Genomic DNA, 15,176 nt, shown 5'->3' on the forward strand with positions numbered 1-15,176 from the left:
ATAGGCATTCTCTCCAAAGTGGATCTCCTAAAGAGGCCTTCTCTCTGTAGAAGATCTTCTAATGGTGTCTTCTCTCAATAGAATACTTCCTAAAGGGGTTTTCTTTTTATAAAAGACCTCCTATAGAGGTCTTCCCTCCATAGAAGTCCTCTAAAGAGAAGATCTCCTAAAGAGGATTTCTCTCTTTAAGAAACCGCATAAAGAGGTATTCTCTGTATAGAAAATCTCCTAAAGAGGATTTCTTTGTATAGAAGACGTTCTCTCTACAGCAGTCATTATAGGAGACCTTCTAATGATGTCTACCCTACATAGAAGACCTCTTCTTTCTATGGAAAACCTTCTAATGACGTTTTATCTCTACAAAAGACTATCTATCTTCTCTCTACAGAAGATGATGGAAAGAGGTCTTCTCTCTACAGAAGATCATCTAAAGAGGTCTTCTCTCTACATAAGACCATCTAAAGGGGTTTTCTCCCTTTAGGAGATTCCTAAAAGAGGTATTCTCTCTAAAGAAGGCTTCCTAAAAAGGTCTTCTCTGTATAGAGAGGACTTCTCTCTATGTAAGACCTCCTAGAGGTGACTTCTCTCTATGCAAGACCTTCTAAAAAAGTCTTCTCTATATAGCAGTATCTATAGAAGTCCTCCTAAAGAAGCCTTCTCTCTTCAGAAGACCTCTTCTCTGTATATACGACCTCTTCTTTCTATAGAATATCTCCAAAAGAGGCCTTCTCTCTATATCAGACAGCATAAAGAAGTATTCTTTCTATACTAGACATCCTAATAAATTCTCTCCATAGAAATCTTCCTAAAGAGATCTTCTCTGTATAGAAGACCTCTTAAAGAGAATTTCTTTTATAGAATACCTCGTAATAAGGCCTCTTAATGAGGTCTTCTCTCCATATATGAACTTCTAAAAATGTCTTCTCTGTAAAGAAGACCTCTTAAGAAGATCTTTGTCTATAGAAGATCCCCTAAAGGATACCTTAAACGAGTTCTTCTCCCTATAGAAGATCACTCCTCCTTTAAAGGGGTTTCCTCTATTTACCGTATTTGTAGGAGACTTTCTAAGGAGTTATTTTTTTCATAGAAGACTTATTAAAGGAATTTTATATCTATAAAAGCCTTCTTGAAGCCTCTTCTCTCTATAGCGGACCTTCTTGTAGTAGTTTTGTCTCGATTAAAGGCCTCTAAATGGTTGTTTTACTCTATAGAACACCTCATAAACAGGTCTTACCTCTACTAAGTGTGGAAAACAATAACCATAAATACTTTTTTCCGATCTGATCTCTGGAAGTAATTTTGCACTACGATTTCATCATTCCAACAGAGAGCATATTCCAAAAGTTATAGAAAGCGGTGAGCACCGGATTATCTTACAAAAAAAAAAAAACAAGAATTTATAATCCCGACAGCGTCAATGCCATATAAATGCTACTATAAAGATATCACGATACCCACACTGCTGCTGCTATCTGAGGTACATAACTGATGAGTCAATCTAAACTACAGTTGGGCATTACTTTACAGGAAGATGCTTGTCCCACACTTTATGACTGTAATAGCAAACACAAGTCATACATGATAGCCATGTTTCACTGTCAAAAAAAAAAAATCTGGCTAGGTTATAACTTCTAATACAAATATAATTAACTAGATCCCCCTGTTGTAGGGTAGCATTTGATAAGAAACACCAAATAACAGCTATTTTCGTGTTTCTGCCAAAATTTTCAGCTTCAGATTGGATTTAGATGTTGAGATCTTCACAAGGTAGCGAGCCAACAAAAAATCTCTGGAAAAGTGAAATTGTTTAAAGCATCTCCTTCTCCCAGCACCATGGAAACTAAACCTACACCCGACAAAATGTTTTCCTTTGGCACCGTGGACTATATCGTATTCACCGTTATGCTAATGGTATCCGCCGGTATTGGTGTATATTTTGGTTTCTTTTCGAAATCGAAAAACACCACCGAGGAGTATTTAATGGGTGGCAAGAAAATGAAAACCCTACCCATAGCCATATCACTGATAGCAAGGTAAGTCACGAAACGTACGCTGAAGGCAATGAAAGTGAAAAGAAGATAAGATCGATTGGGATAAGTTTTATAACACGGCAATAAAGATGGGAAGAGAAGAGGAGATTTAGATCTCAGAACTCAAGGTCTAAGTCTGTTAATAATGGTTGATTTAACAACAGAAAATCTCCAAGTTGTCATGATGCCCAGTATCTTCTTCAAGGAACATACGGTCACCAAGCACTATAGATTCATCCATCCATTCATTCCATTCCTTAATTTAATTCTTTATTTGTTTTTCTTTCTTTTAGTCAACTTTCGGGTATAGCCATCATGTCGGTGCCCTCCGAAAACTATTCCTTTGGCATTGGCTACATGATTATGATGACTTCGGTTATTGTCATTGTACCAATCTTAAATTACATTATTGTTCCAGTCTTCTACAACAACAACATAACAAATTGTTATGAGGTAAGGAATACAGTTTCAAGCTCGGTCCAAAGAACCCAAGAATCCAAATTAACTACATTTCCGTTACTTTGCAGTATCTTCAGTTACGTTTTAATAGATGGACTCGTAAACTGATAACCGGAACCTTCGTTATGAGTGCATGCCTTATGCTACCGGTTCTCATGTTTGTTCCATCGTTGGCCTTTGCTCAAGGTAAGGTTTATCTCAGACATTGATATCTTCTAATGTTCTATAAATAGAAATCTTCTTGAAGGAGTCTTCTATTTATGAAAGCCATCCTCAAGGAGTTCTTTTTCTGTAGAAAACCTCCTTGAGAGGTCTTATCTATATGTGAGGCCTCTTAACGGCCTCTTCTCTGTATGGTAGCCTTCCTAAAAGGGTCTTCCGTTTATAGCAGATCTCCTGGGGTTCTCTCTCTCTATAGAAGACCTCCCAAACGCTGTTCCCTCCATAGAAAAATCACCCAAATGAGTCTTCTCTTCTTAGAAGATCTCCAAAAGGCGCAGTCTCCCCATAGAATAACTCCTAAAGGGATCTTCCCCTAAAGAAAGCCTCGTAAAAGGTTCTTCTCGCTATAAAAGACTGATAAATGTATCTTCTGTCTAAAATCCATTCAAAAGGGTCTTCTCACTGTATAAGACCTTTTAAAGCAGCATCCGGCAAAAAGGGGCACACGTGCCCTTGATGAGAATAACAACAGAACAACCACCATTCAGTCTTCGTTCAGAAGTCAATGAAGAAGGTTCTTCTGTCACTTGTTTCAATGATCTTTAATTTTAGCAATGCATTAACGCACACGCTGCTTGTGGAGAGAGCGAGAGAGAGAGTCGTATGCGTGAGACCGCAAGCAATGCGTGTGTTTTAAAGCAACATTCCGCAGCCTTTTACTCGGGAGCAAGCAAAGAGCGCATCTCTCACTAATTGAAAAACCATGAACCAGAATACGGCACACAACAACAACAATTTGAGCAAACACTGTTGTCAGTGCATGGTTTTTCAATTAGTGAGTGGAGAGAGAAACTCTCTTTGCTTGCTCGCGAGTAAAGAGGTGTCGCATTCTGCCATGAACTAACAACAACGTTTGCTCAATTTGTTCTTGTTGTGTGCCGATTGCCGTTTTAAAGCATTGATGGGCAAATTGCGAGAGACTCATGTATTTTTTACACTTTTGTGTGTGAGGCAGAGCATTTCTGCCCATCAGTGTTTTAAAGTGATCTTCTCTCTATGGAAAGCTGATATAGGGGTCTCTCTCTAAAGAAGATCCTTTAAAGGGGTTTTCTATCTACAGACTAGCTCTTAAATAGGTCTACCCTTTATAAGGGTTCTAGGCTCTAAAAAAGACCATCTAAATGGGTCTCTCCTCTATAGCAGGTCCCGTAAAATACCTCCAAAAGGCGTCTTCTATCTATAGAAGACCTCCTAAAGTGGTCTTCTTTCTATACAAGATCTCTCAAAGGGGTACTCAGCCTATAATATACCTCCAGTAGTCTTCTTTCTATTGGATACCGCCCAAAGGGTCTTTTTCATACAAATATCCTCATAAAGGGGTCTTCACTCAATAGAAGACCCCCTAAAGATGCATTTTCGCCATAGATGATCCCTAACGAGCGAGAAGTCCTTACTAAAGGTTTTTCTCTCTAAGGAAGACGTCCTAAAGATAACACCTCCCTATAGAAGACGTCTGAAACAGGTCTTCTTCGCTATAAAAGGCCTCAAAAATGAGTCTCCTCTGGGGAAGACACCCCTGAGTGTCTTACCTCAATTGAATACCTTAGAAAAGAGTTTTATCTCTAAAAAAGGCCTTCTAATGGGGACTCTATTCTATAGTAGATTCTGTAAAATACTTCCAAAGTTCGCCTTCTTTCTATATAAGACCTCCTGCAGAAGTCTTCTGTCTATAGAAGGCCTCCTAAAGTGGTCTTTTATCTATACAAGACCTTTCACTCTATAGAAGTCCGCCTAAAGTGGCCTTTTCTCCATAGTTGATCCCTAAAAAGGTGACTTTTCTCCATAAAAGGCCTCATAAATGAGTCGCCTCTCTAAGGAAGGGTCTTATCTTTATAGGAGACCTCACAAAAAAGATTTTCTCAATGGAAAGCCTCCTAAGGAGGTCTATTCCTTTTACGAGACTTCCTAAAGATGTGTTTTATCCATAGTTGACCTCCTAAAGTGAACATCTCTCAATAGTAGACCTCCGAAATAGACCTTCTTCGCTATAAAAGGCGTTATAAATGCATCGCCTCTCTAAGGAAGACACCATAGAGGATCTTACCTTTATAGTTGATCCCTAAAGAGGACCATAGAAGGCCACATAAAGGGTATTTTATCTATAGAAGACCTCACAAAGAGGTTTTTCTCTATGGAAAGCCTCCTAACGAGGTCTTTTTTATTTAGAAGAATGCCTAAAGATGTGTTTTATCCATAGAAGACCTCCTAAAGTTAACATTTTTCAATAGTAGACCTCCGAAATAGGTATTCTACGCTATAAAAGACTTCATAAATGCATCGCCTCTGTAAGGAAGATATCCTAGAGGATCTTACCTCAATAGAAAACCTTACAAAGAGGTTTCCTTTATAAGGAAGACCTTCTAAAGGGGTATTCTATCTATTGGAGAATTCCTAAAGAGGTATTTTCTCCATAAAATACTTTCTAAGGAGGTCTTCTCTCCATAGAAGACCTACTAAACAGATCGTCTCTCAATATATGCCCCCCACAAGTAGTACAAGACCCTCAAAAGTAGTTATTTTTTCTTTTATAAAATACCTCATAAATGACAGGAAAACATCCTAAAGGGATCTTTCCTTTATAGGAGACCTACATATGTATTTTCCCCATAGAAGACTTCCTAAAGAGGTCTTATTTTATAGAAGACCTCTTAAATAGATTATGTATCTAAAGAAGACCTCCTAAAGGTGGGTCTGCTTTACATGGGAGACCACGTGAAGAGTGTTATTTCTACAGAATATCTCCTTAAGACGTCTTCTCTGTATAGATGTAGGGGTCTCCTCTCTATAGCAAACCTTATAAATGGGTTTTCTCTGCAAGAAAGACCTTCTAAAGGGGACTTTTATCTATAGGAGACCTTCTAAAGAAAAACTCCTTAAAGAAGTCTTCTCTCCATAGAAGACCTCCTTAAGGTATCATCTCTTTATAGAAGACCTCACAAATGGGTCTACTGTCTAAGAAAGATCTCCTAAAGGTATCATCTCTCTTTAGAAGGTCTCAGAAAGGGTTTTTTCTCAATGGAAGACCTCATAAGGGGGGTCTTTACTCTATAGAAGACCTCCGAAAGGGGGTTTTCTCTAAAAAAAACCTCCTAAAGGAATCATCTCTATATTGAAGACCTCCGAAAGTGGAATTTGCTCAATAGAGGACCTCGTAAATGGGTAGTTACTCTAAGGAAAACCTGCTAAAGGCGACTTCTATCTATAGGAGACATCCTAGAGAGGTATTTTCTCCATAGAAGACTTCATAAAGATGTCTTCTCTTCATAAAAGACCTCCAAAAGGGTTCATCTGTTTAGAGACGACTTCCTAAAGAGGTCTTTTTTCACTCAAGAAGACTTCTTTAAGAGTACTTTTCTCCATAGAAGATCTCCCAAAAGAGATCATCTCACTATAGTACAACTGCGAAACGAGTCTTCGCTCTACGAAAAACCTCATAAAGGGGTCTGCACTCAATATGGAACCCCCTAAGATGGTCTTTTATCTATAAATGATCACTAAAGTGGTTATTTTCTCTTTAAACAACCCCATAAATGGGCCTTTTCTCTAACGAAGACATCCTAAAGGGTTCTTCCCTCTATAGCAGACCTCACGTAAGGGGTCTTCTCTCTAAGAAACACTTCCTAAAGGGTTTTCTATCTATAGGAGTCCTCTCAAAGATGTATTTTCCCCATAGAAGACTTCCTAAAGAGTTCTTCTCTTCATAGAAGACCTCCTAAACAGGTAATCCCTCCAGAGAAAACCTCCTAAAGGGGGCCTTTTTCTATTGGAGACCACCTAAAGAGATATTCTTTCCACACAACACCTCCTTAAGTCGTCTTGTCTCTATGGTACACCTCATAAATGACTCTTCTCTCTAAGAAAGCAGACATCCTAGAGAGGTATTTTCTCTATAGACGACTTCATAAAGAAGTCTTCTCTTCATAAAAGACCTCCAAAAGGGTCCATCTGTCTAGAGAAGACCTCCTAAAGAGGTCTTTTCTCTTAAGAAGCCTTCCTTAAGAGGTCTTTTCTCCATAGAAGATCTCCTAAAGAGATCATCTTACTATAGTACAACTCCGAAACGAGTCTTCGCTCTACGGAAAACCTCATAAAGGGATCTTCACTCAATATGGAACCCCCTAAGGTGGTCTTTTATCTATAAGTGGTTATTTTCTCTTTAAAAGACCTCATAAATAGATCGTCTCTAAGGAAGACATTCATTCGTAATGGTCTTCTCTCTAAGAAACACATCCTAAAGGGTCTTCTATCTATAAGAGTCCTCCCAAAGATGTATTTTCCCATAGAAGACTTCCTAAAGAGTTCTTCTCTTCATAGAAGACCTCCTAAACAGATAATCCCTCCAGAGAAAACCTCCTAAAGGGGGCCTTTTTTCTATGGAGACCACCTAAAGAGATATTCTTTCTACAGAATACCTCCTTAAGAGGTCTTCTCTCTATAGTAGACCTCATAAATGGGTCTTCTATATAAGAAAGGAGACATCCTAGAGAGGTATTTTCTCCATAAAAGACCTCCAAAAGGGTCCATCTGTCTAGAGAAAACCTCCTAAAGGGGTCTTTTCTCTTAAGAAGATTTCTTTAAGAGGTCTTTTTTCCCACAGAAGATCTCCTAAAGAGATCATCTTACTATAGTACAACCCCGAAAAGAGTCTTCGCTCTACGGAAAACCTCATTAAGGGATCTTCACTGAATATGGAACACCCTAAGGTGGCCTTTTATCTATAAATGATCACTAAAGTGGTTATTTTCTCTTTAAACGACCTCGTATATGGGTCTTTTCTCTAAGGAAGACATCTTAAAGAAGAAGACCTCCTAAACAGATAATCCTTCCAGAGAAAACATCCTAATGGGTGACTTTTCTCTATGGGAGACCACCTAAAGAGATATTCTTTCTACAGAATACCTCCTTAGTAGGTCTTTTCTCTATAGTAGACCTCATAAATGGGTCTCCTCTCTAAGAAAGACCTTCTAAAGGGGACTTCTATCTATAGGAGACTTATAAAAGAGGGCTTTCTAAAGAAGTCTACACTCTATAGAAGGCTTGCCAAAGTGGTGTTTTCTCATAAATCGGTAGTCTATCTAAAAAAGACCGCGAAAAGGGATCATCTCTCTATAGAAGACCTTCGAAAGTGTCCTTATCGCCATGGAAGACCTCATAAATGGGTCTTCACACTATAAAAGACCACCGAAAGGGTTTTTTCTCGATGGAATACCTCTTAAATCGGTCGTCTCTCTAAGGAAGATTTCCCATTGAAGTTTTCTCTCCATAGGGATTTCTTCCTACAGAAGCCTCCCCTTAAGAGATCCTCTCTCCAGAGAAGACCTCCTAATGGGGTATGCTATCTCTGTAGACCTTCCAAAGTTTTTTTTCTCTGCAGAAGGCCTTCTAAAAAGGGATCTTCTTTCGATAGAAGACCTTTAAAAATGCTCTTCTCCTTATGGAAGACCTCTGAAAGGGGTCTTCTCTCTATATACGATCTTTTAAAGGGCTCTTCTCCTTACGGAATACCTCTTAATGGCTCTTCTACATGTAGGAGGCCTCTTTAAGGGGTATTCTCCTTATAGAATACCTCTTTACTCTGTAAAAGGTCTTATATAGAAAGAAGAGCCCTTTCAGAGGTCTTCGATAAGGTTTTCTTCAGGTCTTCTATTCTGAATTGAAGACTTTGCAGTCTTCTTTTGTCTCTTAAAGGCATTTACGTCTTTTATTGCCTGTTGATGACCTGACATCAACCTGTTGTCTCTAGAAGACTGAGTTATTTTATTGTCTATGATCTGATTTTGTCCATAGAAGACCTTGTCTTCACATGATCTTTAGGTATAAGACACCTCCCAAAGATGTATTTTCCCCATAGAAGACTTCCTAAAGAGTTCTTCTCTTCACAGAAGACCTCCTAAGCAGATAATCCCTCCAGAGAAAACCACCTTCTTTCTATGGGAGATCTTCTAAAGAGGTATTCTTTCTACACAATATTTCCTTAATAGGTCTTCTCTATAAATGACCTGCTAAAGGGGTCTTCTATCTATAGCAGACCCCATAAATGGGTCTGCTCTCTAAGAAAGACCTTCTAAAGGGGACTTCTATCTATAGGAGACCTACAAAAAATCTCTCTCTAAAGAAGTCTTCTCTCCATAGAAGGCCTCCTATAGCGATCATCTCTTTATAGAATACCTCATAAATGGGTCTACGGTCTAAGAAAGACCTCCTAAAGGGATCATCTCTCTCTATAGAATGTCTCCGAAAGGGGTCATTTTTCCATGGAAGACCACATAAGGGGATCTTCACTTTATAGAAGACCTCAGAAAGGGATAATTTATTAATATCAGACCCCCTAAAGTGGTTATTTTATCTATTGAATAACTCATAAATGAGTCTTCTCTCTAAGGAAGACATCCTAAAAGGTTCTTCGCTCTATAGCAGAACCCTCGTAAGGGTATTCCTTCTAAGAAATACCTCCTAAAGTGTCTTCTATCTATAAGAGACCTCCCAAATATGTCTTTTCCCCATAGAAGAGTTCTTCTCTTCATAGAAGACCTCCTAAAGGATGCCTCATTTCTATGGGAGACCTCCTAAAGAGTTATTCTTTCTACATAACACCTCCTTAAGAGGCCTTCTCTCTATAGCAGACCTCATAAATGAGTCTTCGCTCTAAGAAAGAAAGACCTTCTAAAGGGAACTTTTATTTATAGGAGACCTACAAAAAGAGTTTCCTAAAAAAAGTCATTTCTTCATAGAAGACCTCCGAAAAGGGCCTTTTCTCAATGAAAGACTTCATGAGGGGGTCCTTACTCTATAAAAGACCGCCGAAAGGGTTTTTTCTCGATGGAAGACCTCTTAAATCGGTCGTCTCTTTAAGGGAGACCTGCTAAAGGGGACTTCTATATGTAGGTGATCTCCTAAAGAGATTTTTTCCCCATAAAAGACTTTCCATTGAAGTCTTTTCTCCATAAAAGTCCTCCAAAAGGGATCATCTGTCTGGAGAAGACCCCCACTAAATAGATCCTCTCTCCAGAGAAGACCTCTTAATGGGATCTTCTCTCTGTGGTAGACTTCCTAAAGGTGTTTTCACTATGCAGAAGACCTTCCAAAGAGGTCTTCTTTAGATAGAAGACTTTTAAAAAGGTTCTTCTGCTTATGCAAGGCCTCTGAAAGGGGTCTTGTCTCTATATAAGACCATTCAAAGGGCTCTTCCCCTTATTGAATACCTCTTAATGGCTCTTGTACTTGTATAAGGCCTGTTAAAGGGGTATTTTCCTTATAGAAGACACTCTATGGGCCTTCTGAAAAGAGTCTGACTCTTTAAAAGGTCTTATATAGAAGAAGATCTTGAGTTAACTTCTTCTGTTTAACTTGAAGATCTATAGAAGACCTCCGAAAGTGTCCTTTTCGCCATGGTAGACCTCATAAGGGGGTCTTCACTCTATAAAAGATCACCGAAAGGTTTTTTTCCTGTCTCTCTAAGGAAGAACTGCTAAAGGGGGATTTCTTCCATAGGGATTTCTTCATAGGCCTTCGATAAGGGTTTCTTTAGGTCTTCTATTCGGAATTGAAGACTTTGCAGTCTTCTATTGTCTCTAAAAGGCATTTACGTTTTTTTTTTGCCTGCTGATGACCTGAGATCTACTGTTGTCTCCAGAAGACTGTGTTATTTTATTGCCTAGGATCTGATTTTGTCCATGGAAAACCTTGTCTTCACACGAACTTGATGTACTCTATTATCGAATGAATACCTTAATGTCTTCTTTTGACTTCAGAAGCCATTGTCTATGGGAGAGCTTGAGTTAACTTCTTCTGTTTACCTTGAGGTCAGATTCTAATACATTGTTCACTTATCTTACAGTTACTGGGATAAATATCCATCTGATAAATGCGATTGTGTGTTCGATCTGCATATTCTATACAATGTTGGTAAGTTCTTCGGTTTACCTTCGGCATTCTTCTTCCCGTTCTTCTCAATATGTTTCATTTTTCGTCTTCCCCCAGGGAGGTATAAAGGCTGTCGTTTGGACCGATGTGGTACAAGCAGGAATAATGATAACCTCCGTAGTGTTGGTTGCGGTATTGGGTGTTGCCAAAGTTGGTGGTTTGGAGAAAGTTTTGAATCTTGCCGAAGAGGGTGGACGCTTGAACCTATAGTAAGAGAGAATGTTTTAAACAGTAATACAAATCTTATATTATTGTCTATTGGCTTACAGTTTTGGATTTGATCCTCGCATACGAAATTCGGTTATGGGAATGTTTAGCGGAGGTTTCTGCCTATGGATTGGTCACATTGGTCTCAATCAAAGCTGTGTACAGCGCATTGTTTCGCTGCCAAGTTTGGAAAATGCCAAAAGGTAAGTTGAGGGTACATCATAAGACCCCCAGTTAATTCCAATTCTCATATTACGCTACAGATCGCTGCTCATTACCGGCGTTGGTATCCTGATCATAATGTTTTTGAATTGTTTTACGGGCGTAATCATGTATGCCCGTTATGCTGGCTGTGATCCCATATTGGCGGGTGTGGTTGAGAAACCCGATAAATTGATGCCCTTTTTCGTACAAGATGTTGTGGGCCATTTGCGCGGTATGCCGGGAATTTTTGTTTCCTGTGTCTTTAGTGCAGCTCTCAGCACCATGTCGGCCACCCTGAATTCCCTGGCCGGGGTGGCATATTTCGATTATGTCAAACCGTTTATTCGTCACACCGATGCTCGGGCCAATGCCATAATGAAAATATTTGTTGTGGCCATGGGTTGCTATTGTATTGTGGGAGGATTTTTGGTGGAACAATTCAGCTCCATTCTACAAACGATTTTGACAATTCTAGCTCTAAATACTGGTGTGGTAGTGGGCGTTTTTCTCCTGGGCATGCTGGTGCCAAGAGTTAAGGGGAAGGTAAGAGAAGATTCTAATGACTTCGATAGACATTACGAGGAGGTGGAGGCCTTCTATTATCTTTAGGAAACTAAGACAGAGTTTCTATTCAAGAAACCTCCTTGATCTATAGTACATATTTGGACATAGAGGCTTACCATCCATTCTTTTGGGGAGACCTCAATGTAATATTTATTACCCTGAGATTTTCAATCCCCTTTTGGAAGACCTCAAGATCCTTTATAATATCTATACACTTTTTTTCAGGTGGTCATAGTTTCCATTGGTGTTAGCATGTCCATAATGTTGTGGATTATTGGCAATGCCCAAATGCGTTTTAACTCCGGTGCCATCAAATACGATCCTCTTCCGACCCGAATTGATGAATGTGAAAATTACAATTTCTACGGATTAATGAAAGATATGTAAGTATATAATTCCATCGACTGTATAGATAACGCATACATAATACCTTGGTTCCATTTGCAGCAACACTAACACCTCCTCCACCCATCATTTGGTATCTACACCGAACCCAATCCCCACCGACGATATTCCCTTGGTGACAACAGCATTTGGTAGCAATCGTCCATTTTCAATCTTTGAAATATCCTTTTATTGGTATCAAGTGATCGGAGTACTTCTGGTATGGCTTACCGCCATTCCATTAAGTTACATTTGGAAACCGGAAGAAGATGAAAAATTGGATCCGAAATTATATTCACCAATTATAAGCAAAACTTTGAGTCTAGAACCAAGGCAACCAGAGAATATGCCATTAAAAACGCCACATCCTTCGTTGGCCGGCGCAAATCTTCAAATAACGATGACTATAAAAGAATAATGTTTTGACAAAAAAAAGTGAGGTTATGTAGAATAAAAAAGTTTTTTTTTTTTAAAGCACCAATAAATGTGTTATTTTCCTAGAAGACCTCTTTAAGTCTTATCTTCAGTAGACTTGTTGAGGTTTTCTCTTGTCTTTAGAATGAATACCCCTTGAGGTCTTTTAGTCTTAAGGTCTTCTATTGTCTTAAGAATACCCCCTAAAAGACCCTTCTATTGTCTAAAAAATACCCCCTGAAGTCTTAAATTGTCTATAGAAGACCACTTATGGATTTCTACTGTCTACAGAAGACTCTATGGGGTATTCTAGTATATATAGAAGAGCCCCTGAGATCTTCTACTGTCTAGAGAGGATCCCGTGTGGTATCCTACAGAAGACACCGTGAGGTCTTCTACTGTATATAGAAGACTCTTGTATATAGAAGACTTTGAGGTCTTCTATTGTCTCTAGAATACCTTGAGATCTTTTGTTTATAAAGGATCTTGAGGTCTTCTAATGTCCATATCTTAACCATAACTTGAGCTCTTCCACTGGCTATACAATACACCCTGAGATCTTCTACTGTCTATACAATACCTCCTGAGGCCGTCTACTGTCTATAGAATACCCTTTGAGGGTACCGTCAAGTCTTCTACTGTATTTAAAGGACCCATTGAGATCTTCTACTCTCTATATACGACCAGGAGGCTTCTTCTGTCTTCTATTGTCTATAGAAGACCTTGATATATACTACTCTCTGCATCTATTGTCCATAGATGACCTTGAGGTCTTCCACATTCCATAGCAGGCCTTAAGGTTTTCTACTATCTGCAAAAGACTTCGAGGTCTTCTACTCTCTATAACAGGCCCAGAGTACTTCTATTGTGTATAGAAGAGTTTAAGGTCTTCTTTTGTTTATAGAAGTCCTTGAGGTCTTTTACTGTAAAACAAGACCACGAGGTCTTTTAATGTCTATACAAGACACTAGAAAACCTCAAGGTCATCTATGGACTGTGAAAGACCTCAAGACCGCCTATGGACAGTTCAAGACCTCAAAGTATTCTACTCGTATAGACAGTAGAAGACCTCGAGGTCTTTTATGGGCATATCTTCCCCAAGATCTTACATTGTTTATAGAAGACCTTGAGGTCTCCTAATTTTTTTTTGGAAGACCTGCCTATAGTTTCCACAGAAGATATTGTGAGGTCTTCTACTGTCAATAGAATGAGTTCCACTACTGTCTATAAAAGTCCTTAAGATACCCTTATAGAAGACCATGAAGTATTTTATTGTCCATAGATGACCTTGAGATCTTCTAATGTCTATAGAAGACCTTGAGGTTTTCTACTGTCTATAGAATAGTTTGAGGTCTTCTGCGGTCTATAGAAGAACACTCGAGGCCTTCCACTTTCCACAGAAGACTCCTTGAGGGGCACTTGAGATCTTCTACTCTCAACAAAAGACTGCGTGGTGCTTTATAATGTCTATTGAAGAGCCCTTGAGGTTTATACTGTCTATAGAAGAACCCTTGAGGTATTCTATTGTCTAAAGAAGACCGCTTGCGATCTTGTGCTGTCTATAGAACACCTTGAGGTCTTTTATTGTCTATAGAAGACCTTGAGGTCTTCTAATGTCTATGGACGACCATGAGGTCTTCTGCTGTCTATAGAAGACCTTGAGGTCTTCCAGTGCCTAAAAAAGATCACTTAAGATTTTCTATTGCCTACAGAAGACTGCGTGAGGTCTTCTAGTGTCTCTTGTAGAGTTATTGACGTCTTCAACTATCTATAGAAGAGTCCTTGCGGTCTTCTAATGTCAAAAAATGTCCGCTTGAGGTCTTCTGCTGTCTGTAGAAGACCTGGAGGTCTTCTATTGTCTATAGAATACCTCGAGGACTACTATTGACTATAGAAGACCTTGGGGTCTTTTATTGTCTATAGAAGACCTTGAGGTCGTCTAATGTCTATGGACGACCATGAGGTCTTCTACTGTCTATAGAAGACCTTAAGGTATTCTATAGTGTAAAAAAGATCACTTAAGATTTTCTATTGCCTACAGAAGACTGCGTGAGGTCTTCTAGTGTCTCTTGTAGAGATCTTGACGTCTTATACTATCTATAGAAGAGTCCTTACGGTCTTCTAATGTCTAAAAAAGTCCGCATGAGGTCTTCTGCTGTCTGTAGAAGACCTGGAAGTCTTCTATTGTCTACAGAATACCTCGAGGACTACTATTGTCTATAGAATACCTCGAGGTCTACTATTGCCTATAGAAGACCTTGAGGTAGTCTAATGTCTATGAACGACCATGAGGTCTTCTGCTGTCTATAGAAGACCTTGAGGTCTTCTATTGTCTAAATAAGATCACGTAAGATTTTCTATTGCCTACATACGACTGCGTGAGGTCTTCTAGTGTCTCTTGTAGAGCTCTTGAGGTCTTCTACTATCTATAGAAGAGTCATTGCGGTCTTCTAATGTCTAAAAAAAGTCTGCTTGAGGTCTTCTGCTGTCTATAGAAGACCTGGAGGTCTTCTATTGTCTATAGAATACCTAGAGGTCTACTATTGACTATAGAAAACCTTGAGGTCGTCTAATGTCTATGGACGACCATGAGGTCTTCTACTGTCTATAGAAGACCTTGAGGCCTTCTATGGTCTATAGATGACCTTGAGGTCTTCTATGGGCTGTAGATGACCTTCAGGTATTCTACTGTCTACAGAAGAACCCCTTGAGGGTTTCTACTGTCTATAGAAGACCCCTTTGAGGTCTTCTATTGTCTATAGAAGACCC

At 39.1% G+C, this 15,176-nt stretch overlaps 1 protein-coding gene across 1 annotated transcript; it reads left to right on the top strand.

Moving 5' to 3' along the window:
• Positions 1–1,756: 1,756 nt before the first annotated feature.
• On the top strand, positions 1,757–12,411 carry LOC141396543 (sodium-coupled monocarboxylate transporter 1-like). The gene is made up of 10 exons (XM_073972101.1): positions 1,757–1,767; positions 1,830–2,033; positions 2,324–2,483; positions 2,558–2,675; positions 10,549–10,616; positions 10,692–10,843; positions 10,904–11,044; positions 11,105–11,588; positions 11,835–11,992; positions 12,057–12,411. The coding sequence occupies exons 2-10, from the start codon at positions 1,834–1,836 to the stop codon at positions 12,409–12,411; spliced, it is 1,836 nt and encodes a 611-aa protein (XP_073828202.1). The 5' UTR covers positions 1,757–1,767; positions 1,830–1,833.
• Positions 12,412–15,176: the final 2,765 nt, after the last annotated feature.

Source organism: Musca autumnalis, unplaced genomic scaffold (assembly GCF_047663935.1).
Source record: "Musca autumnalis isolate F117 unplaced genomic scaffold, ASM4766393v1 scaffold_1, whole genome shotgun sequence".
Taxonomy (NCBI): Eukaryota; Metazoa; Arthropoda; class Insecta; order Diptera; family Muscidae; genus Musca; species Musca autumnalis.

Excerpts from the sequence above, each read along its gene's own strand:
- LOC141396543 (XM_073972101.1), top strand. The coding sequence starts at position 1,834 with ATGGAAACTAAACCTACACCCGACAAAATGTTTTCCTTTGGCACCGTG. Across the intron at positions 10,617-10,691 it reads GCATATTCTATACAATGTTG|GGAGGTATAAAGGCTGTCGT; the intron begins GTAAGTTCTTCG and ends GTCTTCCCCCAG. Across the intron at positions 10,844-10,903 it reads GGTGGACGCTTGAACCTATA|TTTTGGATTTGATCCTCGCA; the intron begins GTAAGAGAGAAT and ends ATTGGCTTACAG.